Source organism: Cupressus sempervirens, chromosome 4 (genome assembly GCF_028749045.1).
Source record: "Cupressus sempervirens isolate cs-2001-9-10 chromosome 4, ASM2874904v1, whole genome shotgun sequence".
Taxonomy (NCBI): domain Eukaryota; kingdom Viridiplantae; phylum Streptophyta; class Pinopsida; order Cupressales; family Cupressaceae; genus Cupressus; species Cupressus sempervirens.
The window spans coordinates 801,438,765-801,461,038 of NC_143121.1; the positions used below are offsets into that span (position 1 = coordinate 801,438,765).

The 22,274-nt window shown below is 34.4% G+C and overlaps 1 protein-coding gene across 1 annotated transcript; it reads left to right on the forward strand.

The window, feature by feature from the left end:
* The first annotated feature begins 3,555 nt into the window (after positions 1–3,555).
* Positions 3,556–4,702, forward strand: LOC149563820 (uncharacterized). Its single transcript, XM_089826943.1, has 2 exons — positions 3,556–3,853; positions 3,955–4,702. The coding sequence occupies exons 1-2, from the start codon at positions 3,680–3,682 to the stop codon at positions 4,546–4,548; spliced, it is 768 nt and encodes a 255-aa protein (XP_089683069.1). The 5' UTR covers positions 3,556–3,679; the 3' UTR covers positions 4,549–4,702.
* The last annotated feature ends 17,572 nt before the right edge of the window (positions 4,703–22,274 follow it).

A 22,274-nucleotide genomic window follows, 5' to 3' on the forward strand; every position in this document is an offset into this window, starting at 1 on the left:
AATGAATCCTTATGATTGCAAAGCTAAAATGTATTACCAGGCATGAAATTAGGATATTTTGACACCAAGGAAATCACCTGGTAGTGAAGCCATAGTAATGGTGAAGAGGTGTGAAACCAAATCAGAATCATGGTGTGAATTAAATAGAATGGTTATAATCTGTCAAGCACCTAGGATTCACTGGCAAGGAAGCCATGAATGGTGAAGAGGTGGAATGGTATCTGCAAGAACGCAGAAGAGAAATTTGATATGATTAAGTAAATATAATAATCAAACAATGAAAATTTTGAATCTTTAAGGAACATATATATGTAATCACAGATTGTGAAATGTTGGAGGAATGTAATCTTCCTAAATAATTGACACAGCTGTTTACTTTCGGATTCTGAACACTTGAGACTCGCCTAGCTATAAAGCCAAGGAAAAGGGGTGAAGATGTTAGAGAAAGGAATCTACAATAATATGAATCAGTATCAGTTATGACATAAAAAGATTTAATATTTATAAAAGGAAACATTTAATAATTCATGCAAAATATTGTTTAATGTACCCCTTGCTATCAAGTCAAGAGGTGCGGTTAATACCAGGATGCCCAGAGGATGGCAAGATGACCCCTGTCTATTCTGGGTAGGGAGGGCCTTTCTCGTTAGAGATCATGCGGGGATAAGATTTGGTCTAAGGTTGGGTGGTTAAGCCCCTGACAATGTTTCACCTCTCCATAAGTTATTAGACATGCATTGGACAAAGATAAGTCATACATTCAATTAGTTGTCGAAAACAGGTATTAACAGTTTTGTGATTAATATGCCAAAAGGTAAGATTAATTGAGTTAATTCATCATTACACCTAGATCCAAGAGATATATTTATGGATTGTTTTTCATTTATATGAATATTGAATATAAGTATATTTTTTAATCTTGAGTTCCTATCACAGTTAAGTAATCAAAAGGAAAGGAATATGAAATTGATTGAGTGATGACTGGAACCCTAAATGATACAGTGGTATCGGGAGCCCTAATTGAATTCATGGTATTGGAAGCCCTATTGAATTAGTTGTATCGGAAGCCCTAATTGAATCCATGGCATCAAAAGCCCTATGTGAAACAGTGGTATCAGAAGCCCTAAAAGATTCCTATGGTAATTAATGCCCTAATGATTATAGTTGTAAGTGATGCCCTAATTTTATATAGTGGTATTTAATGATAATTGTCATTTGATTTTTATATAACAATGTTGGATAGAAGTCATTTTGTGATATTGTTATAGAGGTATTTGTGAACTAACCTGGGTGGTTGCAAAAGCATCCCTAGTTTTGATGTCAACCTCAGTATTAATGGTATGTGGATTTCAATTTTTGTAGTAATTTCATGTGATGGTGTTTCAAGTTTTTAGTTAAGAAATTTTGTTTAACCGATTTTAACTGTCAATCCCTTCCATATGAACGAAATTGATTAAAACGTTTCCCATGAAAATGAAATTATAACTGTATTTCTTTGAGTATGTTAGCTGTTAATTAAGACTCGAGAAAATTGGATGTTATAGAGGCTTTTACTATTCATCTCAAAGTCACCACTACATGTGAAAGTTAGGTCTACATAGAATGTGTCATGCATGTGGCCATCTCTAGTAAATGGTCACTCAAATAAATATTTTTGTCAAGCATAATCCCCCTACATAGTTGGAGTGTTGCACTTGAATAAACAAAGTTGGTCTAAACCCTCACAAATAATTTTCATGAATAGGTTTTGTTGTTGAGTGTCAACTAAGAGTTTCTATGAAGAAAAGAACCTTGTAAGACATGAAATGGTCACAAGGAGGTTAGGTGACAAGTTCTTGGAAAGAACGTGTCATGTGAAAATTACTCTCAATACATCTTCTTGAAACAATGGTACTTTGCACATGACCACCTCTACTACAACTGGTTTCTCAAGGTCATCCATATCCTAGCTATATACCCCCTAAAAAAATGGAGTTGTGCAACCCACGAATACAAGAGCATATGAAGGAATGTACAAATAATTTCCGAGTGTGACTTTGATAACCATCTTTTGTGACCAATGAAACTTTCCTGAGGGGAGAATAGAACCTTGAGTGGGCCAAAACATGACAAAAAAAATTTTTGGTTCATGGGAAGAATATCCCATAGGGAACCCTTTACCTAAAAAACACTTTAACCCTGCTATGCTTTGACAATCATGTCATGGGAGGATGTGCTCTGCACACGATCAAGTAAGGCCACTCATGGATGTCCATTTCTCACCTATATATGCTCCTATACATTTTTAGTGATTTACCATGTACTAGTAATCCTACCTTGATGAGCATTGACAATTCTACTCTTAAAGCAAGGTCTTTGTCATAATCTTCCATGACACACATAACTCGCCAAACATGAAATACCTATGCATGTCGCAAATTGATCATATGGAGCCTTGATTCACATGAGCTTAGGGAGAACATCTAGTACAACACTTTCACATTTTATTTTTAAAAACTTATATACAATCAAAACTAGGGTACCCTAGTCTATTAATCAAATTCGATTCGTCAATATATTTATTTATTTTATCTAAGTATACAATAAAAATTTTTGTAAAAGGTGTTTATTTTTTGTATACAATAAATAATTAAATTTATATGCATGTATGTCTACATTATATACATGTGTATATGTGTATGTATTAGTGTGCATGTGCATGTGTGTATGCTTTTTATAATTAAAATACTACACTCGTTGATCCACAACACTTTAAATAGTAAAATAATGTCAATTTTTAAATAAGGCAATAAAGGGAATCAAAAAGTTTGATTCAACTCTCAGATTTGTTTAGCATCCATGTTTCAGCTCGCACCATATGAGCATTTTCTGAGTTCAACTATGTGAGAATTCTTGATTGAACAGTGTGAGATTTGTTTAGTATCAACGTTTCAGCTCACACTATGTGATGATGCTTTTTATAGCCATAATAGTAGATCAGTATTTTTCAGGATTCAACAGTGCAAGAATTCTTGATTCCTTGGTGCAAAATTTGTTTACCATCAATATTTCAGCGCACACTTTGTGATGATGCTTCCCATAGCCATAATAGTATACCAGTATTTTTCAGGATTCAACAATGCAAGAATTCTTGATTGAATAGTGCGAGATTTGTTTAGCATCAATATTTCAGTGCATACTATGTGATGATGCTTTCCATAGTCATAATAGTACACCAGTATTTTTCATGACTGAACAATGCAAGAATTCTTGAGTGTACCATGTGAGATTTGTTTAGCATCAATATTTCAACTCACATTCTGTGTTGTGATGATAGTTTCTACATCCATAATAGAAGACGGGTATTTTCTGAATAAATACTCTGTGAAAATTTTTGATTCAACGGTATAAAATTTATTTAACATCAATATTTCAAATCAAACTCTGTAATCATTTTAAAAAAATGAGAAAATAATGACTAAATTAACCTCAAACATAAACTACTCTTTCAAGATCCCACTTTTCTCAATTCCATATTGACCACATATTCATGGAAATCCTATTAGTTATCGTGCACCATTCTCCAATTTCAATCGATTGCGTATTCAAATTTGAGTCCGCCGCCCCCAAAAAGACATTTTGTTAACACAATTTTACCATAAATGCATGGAAGGGGCAAACCTCTCTCTGCGCCTAAGCCATGGAAGACAACAAATTTCCCAATGTAAATGAGGTCTATGGCTCTGTCGCCAAAAATTACGCACGGTTCAGACCCCGCTATCCCCCTCTCCTCTTCTCCTTCCTCTCTTCTCTCACTCCGCACCACGATCTCGCATGGGATGTGGGCACTGGCACTGGCCAGGCCGCCATTCAGGTAAATTCTAAGTATCTAATCATTTCTTAATTATCACTCGTGTTCAATTTGATTCACATAACAGTTTGTTCTGTTGCCTATTGTTGTGAATGGATACGCAGCTATCAGAGTATTATGCGAGAGTGGTAGCCACAGATACGAGTGAGGGGCAGATTCAACATGCAGAACAACGGCCCAACATAACGTACGTCGTCACGCCGCCGTCGATGAGCGATCAAGAACTGCAATGCATAATCCCCGATTCGTCGGTGGACATTGTGACCGTTGCTACGGCGATCCACTGGTTTGACTTGGACGAGTTTTATCCGCAGGTGAAGCGCGTGCTGAAAAAGCCCGGCGGCGTGATTGCGGTGTGGTCGTACCTGAAGGGCAGCGTAGATCCAGCCGTCGACGCCGTTTGTGAGCGGTTTTTTCAGAGAGCTTTACCATTTTCGCATCCAGGTGTGAAACTGGTGGTGGAGGAGTACAAGAGTATGGCGTTTCCGTTCACAGAAGTGGAGGGAATAAAAGTGGAGATTGAGGAGCAGAGGAATTTTGAGGAGTACATGGGACTTTTCAGAACATCGTCTGCTTTAGTAGATAGGCAAGAAATCTTGGATGAGTTTATACCGGAATTTGGGGCGGCCTGGGGAGGTCCGCTCCATATGACCAGGACTGTAAAGTTTCCGATCTGCTTAAGGATTGGAAAGGTTTGAAACAGAGCAAAGAGTTTACTGTGAATTTTGATATGTTTTTTACATCTATTTGTATGAAAATCACTTAGATCTAATGAGTGTTAAGTGGAGATGGGTTTGTATAAATCACTATTTATGTTATGTGGGTCAATGAATTTGATTCAAAAATTACACATGATTTTGACTCAAAACCTACCAAATTAAATCCTGCTAGCAATATCAATCTTATTACAAATCCTAATAACAATACCAATCTTATTTCATGTTAATTCTATGGTTTACATTTTGATATCACTATGGGTACTATCATACTTTAAAACATCTCTGAATTTTTTTCTGAAATGATGGTTGATTTGGGATTCTGTAATTTGAAATCTAGGTTTCGGTTTTGAGAATTTGATTTGGGCTTGTTTGGTTCACCAAGAATTCAATACGAGAGTACACATTTCCTCCATTATGAGAATACACATTTCTTCCATTTGGTTGCACATTTACGGAATTAGAATACCGACATGATTAAGGTTTTTTTTTTTTTTTTTTAAAGATGAATGAAATGTGTTTTTAATACATTATTTAAATGTGATTAAAATATACCTTACACATTATATGATTTTAAAGCCATTATATTTATTGTCATTAAAATTGTGCTAGACATGGAAAATACTTACTCCACCAAAAGAAAACTACATTAATTTATAAATTATTGTGATATTACTAAAAAAATCTTCGAATATTTGTATACAAAATAAACATATCAAGGTAACTCATAAAATATATAATAAAGTTCTATTTTTATTAAGCTTGTTGTCACATAAGGTTCCAATATATAAGGCCGAGTAAGAGGCCAAAAGGCAACATAAAACATGTAATAAAGTTCTATCTGTGTTAAACTTATTGTCAAATAAGGCTCCAATATACAAGGTTGAATAAGAGGCGAAAATTACACATAGACGGTGTCGTAAAAGGATTATTTCAGCCTCTTATGCCTTAAATATTTTACACTTTTCATCAATATATTTCAACTTTCATCATTGAATCAAGGTTAACCTTGGCCACCTCTCGTGTCTTACACATTTTCCGTTGATTTTTTTCATTATGAGTAGTTGTAGAGTCAAAGCACCTGAAATGTCCACAGGCTTTGTTCCCTACAATATAAAATATGCATTAGTTCATGCTAAAAAGATTACATGTCATTTGTTTGAAACATACAATATATAACATGTCATAATTAATAACCTTTTTACTCTTGGGACAACACCAAAACTCGTGCCTAGGATTTTTGCTTGTGCGCGACACTTCGAATATGCATGCCCCAACATCACATGGGCAATTATAAATTGGCACAACTTTCAAAGCCATGAATCCTTAATCAAAAAATAATGCACCATGTCTTAATTGGTGTAGAGGCCAAACAAGCATATAAACATTCAAGAAATCAGTTGCAAGGAGGATTTATGTTGTTATTATGTACTAAAGTATAAATTTTATGTAATAAATAATAATATAAATTGTTAATCAAGTGGCTAAGATGACCTTAACTTGTTTTAAATTTACTTGGTAACAAAGATAAACTTGTGTTGGTCTTAGATTAGTGGACTCTTCACTGTTGGCATTCATCGCTTTCAATACTTCAAAAGAAAACATTGTGGATAATCTATACTACATTCATAATTGAAGTACGCTCATTACTGAATGAGTAAACGATTTGCAATTTGAAATATCAATAATAGAGTTTTCCCCTACTTACTATGGATGTATTCAACAAATTATATTTTATTCTTTTTTAACACAAACTCCAAACCTCCAAAGCACATTTTATGGTTGTGTTGATCCAACCACTGATTATAAATTTTTCGAGCTTGAAGAGAGAGATTGAAATTTTAGGAAACAAAGAACATAGATGCATAATAGCATGAAAGTTACAATAGCTTCGACTAAGAAAAACTTCATGAAGTCCAATGCATTGAAATTCGAACAAAACACCACCCTTCCACATGATTTTAAGATGAATTTGATGTATGGTTGTGTTGAACCAACTACTGGTTATATTTTGCCTACATATTTCAGAATTTGAAGGAAGAAACTAAAATTTTAGAAAATAGAAAACATAAATGCACAATAGCTTGAGATCAAATTGATTTAGCTCCAACTGCGGCATATTTCATGGAAACTCAATACACAAAAAAATTAAATAAGGCACCCTTTTCCAAATAATTTCTAGATAAATTTGATTAGATTAGATTCAAGACTGTGAGTACCACTCTTCCACATGACTTGAACATGAATTTGGTTTTATTATATTCAAAACTATGAGTTATTGTCTAGATTAAATTATCAAATGAATCTCAAATATTATCACAAGATTCGGTCTTTCCATAAACTTGTGAAATAGATCTGATGGGCTAAAAACTTAATGCCAGATGCACATGTGGGAACACGGATCACAATATAGGAAAGGCCCTGAATCACATGCATAGCCTTGAAGCTCTAAGCAGTGTTGAGAATGGTGGGTGTTGTTAACACTCATAAATAGTGATAAACAACTTCAAACTAGTCATCATATAATTCTTGATATATTAATGAATAATCTACATCAGACTAATTGCATTCACATAAAGATAACAGATTAGAAACAAAAATCATCATATTACTTTCGTGCATTGATATTAATTTATATTATTTACTAATAGAATATAGCTACAATATTGTAATATCAAGCAAATAAGACTATATTCAGATCATTATAACTTAATAATGTCAACATAAATTTATGTTCTATATGATCTATCCAAAGTTTCTAATAAATAGATGCCAAAATTCTGAAAATTCTTGGTCATATCCATCAAATGGGATGTGAACCAACAAAATTTAGTAACATGTAATAGTAATAAAACCAATCTCAATAGTATATGAATAACAATAAATGTACTAAAGCTGTAAAAACTTTATTCTAACGTATTCAACTCTCTCCTCTTTGTTCATCATCAAGAACCCTTTGGCCTTATCAGGATCAGCCACAGAGGTGTCAAATGCTACAATCAAATCACTAATACTAAGTTCATCAGTGGCTTTTAGTGCAGCATAGACATCTTGTAAATCTTTTAGCTGATGCTCTTCACCCAATTTAATAAATTGAGGCTTAATTAGGGTCTTATTTAGCTTATCAATCGAATTAGACATCCCATCCATAAAACTAACCATACTCACCTTCTTTCTCTTTGGTTTCTTGGTTGATAATGTTGAACGAACATGTTTTCCACTTGCTGCACTCCACTGATTGGACACAGGAATATTCATATCTTCATCGTCTAAATTAGTAGCAACCTGAATAGGTGTATGAATGTCCTCATAATCATCATCAAGACCAATACTCTCATCCATATTGTGCCCTTCTTGTGTGTCTTGTGCTATTGTAGTTGCGGTACCCTCAGCCATGTCATTTCCCACAATCAAGGCTAAGTCATTATAGTATTGAAATGATTGCCTCTTAAAAAAAATTGCATTTTAAAATTCTTTCCTCTGCATGTTGTCATAAAAATTGGATTACTCATGACTATCATTGATATCTTATTTAAATGAAGACAATACATTTAAATGACCATGTTACCTTAAGTAGCTCTTTTGACACATTGTCATCATCATCCATTGATTGTGTTGACTTATTCCATGAAAATCCACTTATACTTTTCAGTTCTTTCATTATCTTATATCCCGTTTTCCAAGTTTTTAGGTTTTTAGCTTGTTCTTGAAATTATCCCTAGACAAGTTCATGTTCATCTCTCCATTGAACTTTCATTCAATGGTTTTCCAAGCTTCTTTTCTAAACCCTCCCTCACCTTTCCTACCAAGAGCAACTTGTGTGTGCAACAAGTTTGAAAACTTCCTCTCCATGCATGGCTTCCAAAACACTTTCTTTGAAAAAGGTGTATCAACGACTTGAACTTCATTGTCCATGCTCATTAGGAGCATTGTGTATGACATCAAGACTCTGTTTAAACAAAAAATCTATCAACCAAAAACCTTATATACACAATATCTAAGATAGGAGCGAGAGCATTTTTATATACTAATCAATCAGCAATTGCCATTTTTATCAAGAGGGCAGTGTTAAGAACAACTACATATAAAAGAAACTAAAAATTAAAAATGGCACGGTCAACTCCACAAACATTCTTTCTTTTCTAACTTGCTAGATTTGATTATCACATTCAAACACTTTGATTATATTGAAACACCTTTAGATTGATATGGTTTACTCATTATGAAGCTTGTCTTATAAAAATATCATAGTTGGTACATCCTATTGTTGCTTGTAGACACTCTTTCCATAAATCCAATCGCACATGGATTCTGATTCATATTTGTCTCTGTAATTATCAATTCGTCTGCTCTATATTTCACTTAGTGTAATCTAGAACTCTTTATTAAAAAGGGCCTAGTTAGCAAAATAAAACCCTGAATAAATTGAAAAGTGATGACAAACAAAGTTATTATGACAAATAATCAAGCTTCAAGTGTTATTTCAATGAATAACTTAGACTCTTTAGTAATTATGTTTTTTTTATTTTCACTGACAATATGATTGCTGGGAGCTCCACAAACATATTTTCTTTTCTAATTTGCTGAAATGATTGTCACATTCAAATTCTTTGATTATATTGAAACACCTTTAGATTAATATGATTTACTCATTATCAGGCTCGTCTTATAAAAATATCACAGTTGGTACATCATATCACTAACTATAGAGACTCATTCCATAAAATATTCTCCATCTAAACTGCTAGAAACAATTTCATGTATCATATTTATCACTATGAATGAGAGGTTAGTTGTTCATGTTTCAGAATGATTAACTCCCAAACCTAAGGGGCATTTACTTTATAAAGTGTATAACTTCATTGCAGCATCAATATAACTTCATAGTAGTATCAATAAGCAATAAATAACCATATCGTAATAAGAGAGATAGAAATTTAGTTTGTGTAAGAACATCTTGTTCCTATCACCTCCAAGATGTATTCAAGTAGGCATATGTTCAAAAAGATGGAAGTAATACAGGTGTAAGATCAAACACAAAAGAAGGTCACTTGCATTAAGGAAACAATTGCATCAACTCAAGATGGTAAAGGGAGAAATAATCATAACTTTCTTCATGAAGAGTTTAGAGTACTATTATAGACCAAAATAGCATTAAGTAGTATTCAAAAAAAGTAGAGCTTTCCATATGACATTAAGTACAATATATTTGAGCTTTCCATGTGGCATTAAGTACAAACATGGCATATTAAGATCAAGTTATGTAATCATCCCACATCCTTTTGGCTATATCATCTTTAAACTTACCCCAATCATTTGTATCACACTGAGTCATCCCATATGTCTCAAGTATTGGTACATTTATCCCCTCACGATCATCTTTCTCTTCAACGTCAATTTTAGAAGGAATGTCATCCTCTATGGTAATGAAGTTGTGTAGTATGCAACATGCCAAAACAATCTTAATTTGGGTCATGATTTGATATGATGTCGCATGTCTTAGGATAGGAAAGCACTGCTTCAAAATTCCAAATGTATGTTCAATTGCATTCCTAAGTGATGAGTGGTATTGGTAAAACAACTCTTGTGGGGTGTTTATTAGGTTTTCCCTCGAGAAATATTTTAGATGGTAATGCATGCAATGATAAGGTGCGAGAAATCTAGGTACATTGGGATATCCAACATTAACCAATTAATATTTTCCTACATAAAATAAAAATTGATTAATATAACATTTTAACAATTGTCATATGCATTTATATATAAACATACTTGGCATACCAAGGGGAACTACCAATGGATCAGATCTTGATAGGGCTGAAGCTAGAACATGATGATCTACAGCTAACCCTTCCCATCCAACAAGGACATATTGAAACTTATAATCAAATGAAGACACACCCATAACATTTTGAGACAAGTTTCCTTTTCTATCACAATATGGAGCTTGAGTGTCGACATTGACAATGATTGGAATATGAGTTCCATCAATTGCTCCCACACAATCCTACAATAATAAAATTTATAATCAAAGGAACAAACTTGCAGAATTTATAATCAAGAAAAAAAAAGTGTACCAATACTTGATATGTCCCTTGAAGTACAGATCAAAATTGTCCTTACCACTAATTTCTGGAGGAGAGTTTGGACCAAGTGGTAAGAGATAATTTCTATGGACTGTCAAGATTGTTAGGATTAACCTCAGAAAGAAATAATAGTTACATGCAAATATAGCCAATATCAGAAAATAATAGATCACACATAAGAGAACACAAGACACCAAGATTTAACGTGGTTCACCCAATCCCTAGGCTACATCCACCAACAACAAGTCCAATATTATTATTATCTAGTGATTACAACTTGATTACAATTCATAATCCCTTACAGGTCAATACTGTCACAAGAAGAAATTTTTGCATCACACATTATGAAAATCCCTAACCCTAGGCCCTTTTATACAAGTCTTTTGCCACTTACAAAATTAGGGCTAGAATAATAGAAAAATAGTAGCCGATGCCCTTTACAATATATGCTCGTTTTTGGCTTCAAGGGCACTACTCCTGAAAACCTCTATGGGGGCATTGCCTCTCAACCCCACCCTATACTACGATAAGGAGCACTCCTAGGGCACTGCCCTAGGACCCCGCAGGGGTGCTACCCCTTGACCTCATCTTGGGGGCACTAACCCCAAACCCCCATAGAAATAATCTGGAGGGAAATCATGCCAAATAAATCTATGAGTTTGATTAGGCTCCACATCACAATAATCTCCCACTTGGAGAATAATTAGGCTCCAAAAATATAACCTCCCACTTGGAGACTAATCATAGCACTATTAAACCTATAGCTCCCATTAGAATATCAAACCACCCTAGACTCTATTGTTCTTTTATTCTGTTTAGTCAAAGACCAACAAAAGTTGAAGAGGAGCTGAGCTTCTCCCTTATCACTACCTTTGTAAACATATTCGTTGGATTGTCATTTGTATGTATCTTCTCTAGCTTTAACTGTCCATCGTCCAAAACTGACTAAATGAAATGGTATCACAACTTTGTGTGTTTTGTCTTTGAATGCAGAGTTGAATTATTTTCAAGATGAATGGTACTCTGACTATTTGTAAACAAATAATTATCCTTTTGAGGGTGTCCCAATTCATCTAAGAAGAACTAAATCCATATCATCTCCTCGGTTTCCTCTGTAACAACAACATACTCTACCTCTATAGTGGCTAAAGCATTAACCTTTTGTAACCTAGAAACCTAGCTCACAACTGCCCCACGAACAATAAATATATAACCTATAGTACTATGCCTAGTATCAATATCCCATGCCAAATATGAGACAACATATCCCTATAAATCAATAGTAGAGCCCCCAAAATGTAAACACTTACTAGATGTTCCTCTTAAATATCTGAGAATCCATTTAACTGCATTCCAATGCTCAATTCCTTGATGACTCATATACCTGCTAACAACTCCAACTACATGTGCATTATTTAGCCTTGTACATACCATAGCATACATCAAGCTTCCTACAACTAAAGCATAAGGTACCTTGGACATCTTATCCTCCTCTTCTTGTGTCTTTCAACACATATCCTTAGTCAACTTCAAATGACCATGTAAAGGTGTGTTGATAGCTTTAGCATTCTCCATAGAGAAACGTTGCAACACCTTCTCAATATAATTAGCCTGAGATAATGTCAATTTCTTGTTCTTCCTATCTGTACAACTCTTTATACCAAGGATTTTTTTTGCTACCCCCAAATCCTTCATAGAAAATGCATGTGTTAACTAGCATTTCAGCCCCTTAATGTGATCCATACTAGACGTAGCTACAAGCATATCATCAATATATAAACATAAAATAATGTAGCTATCATCATCCAACCTCTTAAAATAAATGTGATGAGTCGAATGACACCTACTATATCCATGCTTATGCATAAACCTATCAAATTTTAGATACCATTGTTGAGGTTCTTGCTTCAAGCCATATAAACTTTTCTTCAATCTGCACACTAAGTTCTCCTCACCTTTGACATCAAATCACTGTAGTTGTGTCATATATATCTCTTCATCCAAATCACCATGAAGGAAGGTTGTTTTAACATCAAGTTGTTTCAAATGTAAGTCTTCAGTAGCCACAATACTTTAAAAAATGTGAATAGAAGTCATTTTAACAACAAGAGAAAATATCTCATCAAAATCAATGTCATTTTTCTATCCAAATCCTTTTACAAATAACATGGCTTTAAATCATTTCTTACCTCCATCATCTTCTTTTGACCTGTAAACCCATTTATTCTGTAAAACCTTTTTACTTGCAAGAAACTCACATAAATCCCATGGCTTATTTTTTAGCAAAGAGTTTATTTTGTCTTTCATTACAAACTCCTAATGAGTCTTTGTACCCACCTGCATAGCTTCATCATAACATTCAAGTTCACCAACATGAGTAAGTAAAATAGAATACAAAGAAGGAGAAAATCTTTCTGGAGGTCTACTTATCCTTGAAACCATCTAACATTCATTGGGGTGTGTGGTATTTGTTCTTGTGATTGTTGCACATCATGAGGAATTGTCAAAACATCAGCTTTTGGAGTATTATCCAACACTACATAATCATCTTCTTTCTTCTCATATTGCTACAAAAAATCTTTGTACAACACTTTCTCATTGAATATGACATCCTTGCTTCTTACAATTTTATGATTTGCAAAATTCCAAAGCCTATAACCAAATTCATTAATGCCATATCCAACAAATACAAATTTCTTTGACTTAGCTTCCAACTTGGTTTTATTTTCAGAATCTATATGAGCAAATGCTTCACAACTGAAGGTCTTGAGAAAAGAATAACTCACCTTCTTACCAATCCATGCTTCCTCTAGAATACCATAGTCCAAAGGAGCAGAGGGACTTTTATTAATCAAATATACAATAGTATTGACAGCCTCTGCCCACATGTTTAAGGGCAATCCAACATGCAACCTTATGCTTCTTGCACACTCCAATATAGTCATGTTCATGTGTTTAGCCACTCCATTTTCCTGTGGAGTCCTTGTAATAGTTTTTATCTACGAATACCATTAGTGAAGCAATAACTTTTAAATTCATGACTGCAATACTCACCACCATTATCAAATTTGAGACATTTTAATTTCTTTCTAGTCTCATTTTCAACCAAGCATTTCCATTTCTTAAAAGTTTGAAATACATTAGATTTCTGTCTAAGGAAATAAACTCATACTTTTCTAGTTGCATCATCAATAAATATAACATAATAATGAGAGCCACCAAGGGAAGAAACCTGAGTAGGTTCCCATACATCTGTATGCACAAGCTCTAATTTCTCACTTTTATTTTCCTTCCCAGTCTTCACAAAAATTACTCTGCTTTGTTTTCCATATACATAACTTTCACATAAATCCATATTAATACATTTTAGACCTGACAAAAATTTCTTTAAATGAAGTACTTTCATACCTTTCTCACTCATGTACCTAGGTCTATTGTACCACAACACTATGTCAGAATCTATAGCAGTTATTTGCTCTCCCTACTCAACTATAGCAATTATTCCTGAACATTCATTTTTCTCTGAAACAATCAAAGTAGAAGGAACAATATGACCTATACAAAGATATAAGTTTCCTGCTTTCACATCTTTTACTACTACAAGGAAACCTTTTGAAACATTCCAATTTTTATCATTAAAAGTAACTACACAACCCTATCATTGAATTGCCCTACTGAAATTAAATTCCTACTTAGCTTTCAAAAATGTCTTACCTCATCTAGTATCCAATGATTCCCATTCTACAACTTAATCTTACCTTTTCCCTTTCCAAAAATTTGACAGGGTTCATTATCCTCCAAAGAAACAAGCTCTATGAGGTGTAGCATGAAATGAAGCACCAAGATCTAAAACCTGTGAATCATCAACACTTTCTAAAGACAAAAGAAAAGCATCCTTTTCGGATTTGTTACTTACCACATTTGCCTCCTTGTTCGCTTCTCATTTATCTCCTTCATTGTTCTTTCAAGTCCATCAATCTTTCTTCTTATGCCCTATTTTACCACAATACTAGCAATCTCTCAATCCTCTAGATTGAGACCTCTTCCCCTTTGACATGCCTCTTGATTTTCCACAATTTTTAAATTATTTCCTCTCTTAGTCATTCTATCTCTTCTTTGTGTGTTCAAAACACTTCCTGACGTAGATCCCCCTGAGAATTTCCTACGAGTTTTTGCACTCAAAATAACACCAATCACATCATCAAATTTTAGGGTATTAGATCCAGAAAGAGAATTACTCACAACCATTACCAAGCCATATTAGCTTTTAGGCAAAGAACACAAAATCAAGAGAACCCTAATTTCTTCATCAAAATTAATACCCATAGAAGATAACTGACTAGTAACAATATTAAACTCGTTTAAATGATCTAAAATAGATCCACCTTTTACCATTTTCATATTAAATAAATGCTTCATTAGAAATAACTTATTTGAAGCAAAGGCCTTTTCATAAAATTTTGCTAGGGTTTCCATTAACTCTTCCATCATCTATGCTTTTGTAATATTAAATGTCATTGATGGTGCCAAGCATAACCAAATGCTTCCAAGTGCCTTTCTATCTAAAATCTCCTATTCCTCATTTGTCATAGTTCCCTAGTTTTTAATTTTTCCTTCCAACAGCTTCCATAAATCCTTTTGATAGAGATAGTCGTCCATTTGCATCTTCCATAACTGAAAGTTTTTCCCATTAAACTTGTCAACCCTCAGCTTACCTTCATCTGCCATCTCTCCCACTCAACCGTGAGACCTTCCTTGAGAAGATCACTAAAAATATATGATGATGACCTAGCTAAAAAAAATGACAACCGTTTGGCTCTGATACCAGTTGTTAGGATTAACCTTTGATAGAAATAATAGTTACATGCAAATATAACCAATATCAAAAAATAATAGATCATAGATAAGAGAACACAAGACACCAAGATTTAATGTGGTTCACCCAATCCCTAGGCTATGTCCACCAACAACAAGTCCAATATTATTATTATCCAGTGATTGCAACTTGATTACAATCCATAATCCCTTACAGCTCAATACCACCGCAAGAAGCAATTGTCGCATCGCACTTTATGAAAATCCCTAACCCTAAGCCCTTTTATATAAGTTTTTTGCTGCATACAAAATTAGGGCTAGAATAATAGAAAAAATAGTAGCCGATGCCTTTTACAATATAAGGGCATTTTTGGCTTCAAGGGTGCTTCCCCTTGAAAACCCCCACAAGGGCATTGCCCCTCAACCCCACCCTATATTGTGATAGGAACTCACACCTAGGGCACTACCCATGACCCTCCCTTGAGGGTGCTACCCCCAAACCCCCATAGAAATAATCTAGAGGAAAATCACATTGAATAAATCTTTGAGTTTGATTAGACTCCACATCACAACAAAGATTACCATCAAAACCCTGTGGAAATATCATCTTATTATCTCTCCTGAGTGACCAAAGTTATGAACAATATTACGGTTCCTCGTATTATGACCAAGTGTATGCAGAAACATGACCAACTATTCTTCTAGCGTTAAGTGCAATGTATCTTTGATGGTTCCTTTTTGCCTAAGAATATCAGTTAGATGAAAGAAGGCTCATTTACTCATTTGAATTTGATCATGAAATCTGTCTCATTCAAATAGATAATATGCTTCTAAAAGGGAACCTCGCCTCTTTTTTGCTTACATATTGCTCTTCTACCTTCTTGTGCAATCACTACTATAGATGCAACAAAGGCTGCACAACCAACAAAAAGAGCACAAATGACTCTTCTCTTCCTAGCAATGTGTCCTAGAATGTGTTTATCTTTCATTAGATCCACCAGCAACCTAAAACCAATGTAGAGACATGCTCATTAGATCCATGGAATTTGTAAAATAAAAAAATCCTACGATCAATAGCTTTGTGAGAGTTAACATCAGAATTTAATGACGAATACTTTCCACTCAAATAGTTCATAAAGACTATCAATTAAGAGATGACAAATTTCTTAAAAATTTATAACACACTATTGTTGCATTTAATGTATTAATATCAAGATCTTCTTAAGTTTATGTTTATGGATTGAACACATCAAACTCATCTACTAGTTATACTTTGAAATTTTATCAAACTAAGTGACAACTAGGCCATGATTGGTTTCTCTAATCAAAGGAATTGTAAAATCACAGTTAAAATCATTGTATTTTCAATCTATTTTTAGCTACAATTCCCACTATGATTACCCAAGTCCACCAATAGTTACAAGGTTGGAAAAAATAACTTAAAATAGTAGAACAAATCTATCGACAGCAATAGGGTGTCATAAATAAGAGAAATCAATCTATAATCAACAATCAACATGTAATCAATAATTAGCATGTAACCAACTCATAATAAGACAGTGGTGGTTTTTGAGTCAATCTGTAATTAGCATGTAACAAATTGATCTTTGTGTAACCTAATCATTTCTTAGGTCTATGTAATCTTACCATTTGTATTTTCTCTTCTAGTTTATACTCATCTGTCATTTTCACTTTCCTTAATTCATTATCTTCACATAACTCATTTTAAATATAGTATTTTATTGAGTTTGTGTAATCTTTCCATCAGAATTGAATTGATAGGTCCCTCCCAAAAACAAGCATTAGTTTTTAAGAACTTCACATTTCTCTTAAACAAGCTTATGCATTTATACATGTAATTCGATACAAGAACTTGAGTTTTTCTTGGAATAACTTTATTCTTAATTTTCAATCATCTCAACATTCTTAATCAAAATGAATCACAACAAAACAGATACTTATAATATATTATGAAATGATTAAAAAGGAAAAATCAATCATATTTAAAAAGGTTAGAAAATAACATATGTATATCAATTGCATGGAGTATTTTTATCAAATTGTTGGAATTCTTTTTTCATAGAATTTTTCGATGCATGCATTGTTTCTCATGACAGTAATATCTGTATTTATAGATCAAATAAGGGGAAGTGGAGTTGACCTTACATTGCTTTACATATTTCTGATACTAATGGTTGTGGGATTAAGTGGAGTGAAGTCATCTTCCATAGCCTTTGGGGCAGAGCAAGTTGACAACAATGATGACAAGAATAGAAAAATCAGCAAAGCTTTGTCAGTTGGTATTATTCTGCACCTATTGTCTCTATCATGCTAGGCCTCACCTTTGTTGTTTGTGTACAAAGTGATGTTAGCTAGATATGGGGGTTCGGTCTAGCTACTTTGCTTGTGATTATATCCACTCTCATTTTCTCTTGTGCTACTAAGTATTATGTCATGGTCACTCCATAATGCAGTGTCTTGACTACCTATAGACAAAAAAAAGATGAGTTGAAGCTCTCTTTAACAGATCACTTCAAGTATGTAATGTTTTCCCTACATTCAATAATGACTATTTCTTTATAACTTTATTATTTTCTTAGTCAAAATAAATTATTAATTTACATGTTTTGTTTCTTTGTTTTGAAACAAACACATTTTTGGTTTGGTCAAGTGGTTTATTATGAAAAACCCCTTCTAAACCAAAGGTAGGTATATAGTCTTTAGGATGTACCGATGCATAAGTGATGGTGTATAAAGGTAACTTATGCATTATATTGACTCGTCAAATCATTCATCCTTCTAAGACTAGCTCATATTTCGTGGAATTGTTGTTTATAATCCAACAACCTTCTTTAACCCACTCTATCATTACTAATTTGACTTGATTTTGATATTTAACCTACTTTATCAAATTCTTTAGATTACTAATTTGACTTGATTTCGATATTATGTTGTTCTTTTCATGGACCCATTAAGAGTCAGCCTTAATACCTTTCATTTATTGATAGAACATTTTAGTGCCCTTTCAAGATCAAGATGTCTTTAGTCCAAGCACAACTTATTACAAATGTTTCAATCTACCAAAAATAGATTGATCCTCATATAATTTCAATTGACTCTACATATACTAAGACAAGATAGATTAATGTGTTCAAATGATTTTATATACACTAAGATGTCTAACTTTCTCAATTAATTGATAACTACATAAAGGTAAAAATGGGACATCATGTGATACAATTTAAGAAGTTATTGATTCTCATCCTATAGGTTTTTGAGTATAGCAACCATAATCAATAGAGCATGAGAAGTATTGTTGTGGCTTTGCACTGGTGCGACATGGGGATTGGATTGTTACTCACCAGTGTTGTTATTACAACTGTTCACAATGTCACTGGAGGGAATAAAAGTCTAGATTGCTTGAGGCCTAGAATATGTATGCATCTCTATATATTCCCACAATATTTTTTTAGTATTTTTTTTCAAACAATAGTCTAATTGTTGAAGGGGAGTTGAACCAATAGTAATTCAATACAGAGATAAAACAAAGAGGGTTTTGTTTGTTATGAATGAGAGATGAGTACTTGTAATGATAGGGTTATGATTTGGGGAAATGTGGAGGAAAAGAAAAGTGGGTTTTCTCAATGAGGAGCTTTCCTAAGAGATGCATTTTGTCTATTACATAAACATATGCATCTATTATTTTAAATTTTCTAGATGTGATTTAGTTTCCCTACCTTATCTGTAGTCTGAAGGAAGCCTCAACTATGGACTTTGCGGATTCCCTGATGCCCATATTCTATGGTTTCAATGGTACCCTATATTGGGACTATAAATTGCATGGTCAATTTTGAGCTCTGTTGGAGAAATCAAGCCCTATAAATGCTTTTTAAGTGAGTTTGTACTCGGCTGTACCTTTGAGCCCCATGAGGTGTTCAATGCTTCTAGCACCTTCCATTTAGCCTATCCATGTGTTCCATGAAGTCAAACTATCATTCTGAACCATTTCATGAAGTCCCATTCTGAGCGTTTGTCAAATCTGCATTTTCACCAAAGTGTCAAAAAGTGACAGGAGGCTATGTTTGTATTTGAATATCTCGCACCCAGAAATGTTTCATGACTTTCTGCTTTGGGAGTATCTAGTGTCCATACCTGAGAGCCTATGTTTCAGATTTTAAGTTGTTTCAATTCTGTTTGACTAGGTTTTGAACATGATTCCAAACACAATTTCTAGCTTTTTACTGGTGTCAGTAAGTGCAGATTGATCAGTACCACTATTCGTGATGTTATAACTCAAAACATGTGATAGGTGAAATTGAATGGATTGTACCACAATATTTTCCTCTGAAAATACTTTAAGTGTGCCAATTTTTAAGTCTTAATGAATCCATTTGTACACTTTCCCAAGTCAATTCCATTCGCAAAAAATGTTTTCTGTCAATGTTTCTAGTTTGCAAAATCCAAGTAACTTGCTTTGACCACTCGCCATTTATGCCCTATTATTCATCATTAGCCCAAATCGCAGCTCCATATTCTTCTCATGACAGTGAACCAACGTCCCAGTTTTCATCCTTCCAAGTGTCTGTTTACCCAATTTCCAAAGCCAAATCTGAACCCAATTTATTATTTTCTGACATGTTTTCTTGCAGACAATTCTGAGAGGTCAACTTTGACAGCGAATATCTTTTGACCTCAGATTTGTCATGAGACAAGATTCGACAAGGTAAAAGTGTACAAAATAGAGAATCAGTGCCCAAATTTTTAGAGCTTGGTCAGGTGTTTGGATCAGTTTTTAAGGCCGATCAAAGGACTCTCTGACATTAAATTGGTAGTTTGCAGTTAAGTGATAAAGGAGCTTTAATTGATGGTTCAGTGATCGAATTGGATTCCAGTTAGTCTGAGAAGGTTGAGGGACCAGCTTGCAATTCAGGTGTTTGAAAACAAATTTTTTTTGTCAGACCCACTTTGGGGCCCGACTATTTCTGTCTGATTAATAAAACATTTGGATTTTAAAATGTTTAAAAGGAAGAGAGGTCATAATGGTGTTAAAAATCATTACATAGATGATTTTGGATTGAGAATGGTGTGAATGATAAACTCGAAAACCATTCCCCCTTTTTATGACTTAAATGATTATAAAGGGATTGTAACGATTCAAGTATTCTTGGAGATTAAACTGTTTTTGAGTTTTTGATTCTTAAAACTTGGGCTATTTTAAATAGTATTAGCATCTTTTAAAGACAAGGATCAATCTACGGTGTCAGGCATTGAAAGGAACCAGTTATTAGTCCAAGTTCAGAAACTAATGTTCATTCAAATGTATCTGAAGACGATCACTCTAATTAGAAGAGATTACCAACTATTGGCCTTATGAAATCTTTGAACTAAGTATCTAAATGAGCAATATGTTTAAAATGGCCTCTATTGGGTGAAGAATTTTCGGTTGGCTACCAAGAAGAAAGGCTGGGTGTGCAATGAATTGGGACGGTGGAGGCTTGCAAGCAAAGACCTCAGAAGTGCCCAAACTGCTTTTGCTTTTGCAACAACTATTGAAGCATTAGTCAGAGAGGGCACCCCACGTGGAGTAAGAAAGGATTCACACCGCAGTCTTAATTCACACCATGCAAGGAGATGTGGCAGGGGATTGGTATTTGGTGGGAAGGCGTCTCTAGAGCGGACACATCTTAGAAGCTACTTGTGGAGAGTCCAAAGCCAATTGGAGGCTTAAGCACGAAGAGCCCACGTGAGTAGGGAAAAAGGGAGTAGGCGTTAGAAAAGAAAAATTGCCAATTAAAAAGAATATCCAATGTATTCAAAGAACCAAGGTAGCAAGAATAGAGAGCAGGTCAAAGACTGAATCCCACGCCAGGATAAAGATAAAAAAGCTAAAACCGCCATCAAGGGAGCCTCATGCAATAAGGGGAAGATCATGCCTTTTAAAAGGAAATTGGCGTGTGAATAATCTAAGGCACTCCACATAGGTAAGAAAATGGAAAGCTCACACAGAGGCAAGTCCAAAGCATTGAAAAATGGAGGAATAGAGTAGTTTTAGAAGGCCACAGGGGAGTGGCATGAATAAGCCATAGTCCAAGAACCTAAGCCAAAAAAAAAGAGAGGAGAGTTTCCAACATAGGTAGGGCAAGGGGAACTATTATAACAGGAAGAACTCATGCATTGAAAGGAACATACACTAAGATCAGGGGCAATTGACAATGAGGAGTTCTGCATTGAAGACAACACTGCAAAAGCTTCAAAAAATGACCCACAAAAGTAATCCTTATGAGTTCTCAGCTAGGCATTTTTCCTCGAGTCATTTAATGCTAATTACTCTATAGCACTCAATACAGTGACCATATTAAACTCCAACCCATGCAATTGAAATGGAGAGGAATGGAAAGTAGTCTGCAGAGAAGAGTCATAGCACAAGGAATAGCAGATCACACTATTGAAGAACATGCAGAGGATGGGGGCATCTGAACCCAATCATCCCACATTGGGGAGGTAAATGTTTTATCAAGTGTTTAAATACTAAGATACGTGCATTGTATAGTGTCTAGAAGATGTGTGGCTTTTAGAAGCCAAGCACCCAAACGGTGGGCCAGTGATTGCCCAGCTAGTGGGGGACGACCAAGAAGTATTAAATAAATGTACAAGCGCGATGACATGGCACCAAGAAAGGAGATGTTGCCACGTGGTGGATCGTATGGCCATCGCTATCTCGCCATAGAGAAGTTGCTCAAGCGATAATGACATAGCGAGCATTAAGGTGGTGACGACACGTGGCACTGACATGGAAGGAGAGTTAGG

Coding starts and splice junctions, on each gene's coding strand:
- LOC149563820 (XM_089826943.1), top strand. CDS start 3,680: ATGGAAGACAACAAATTTCCCAATGTAAATGAGGTCTATGGCTCTGTC. Junction 3,854..3,954: donor CTGGCCAGGCCGCCATTCAG/GTAAATTCTAAG, acceptor ATGGATACGCAG/CTATCAGAGTATTATGCGAG.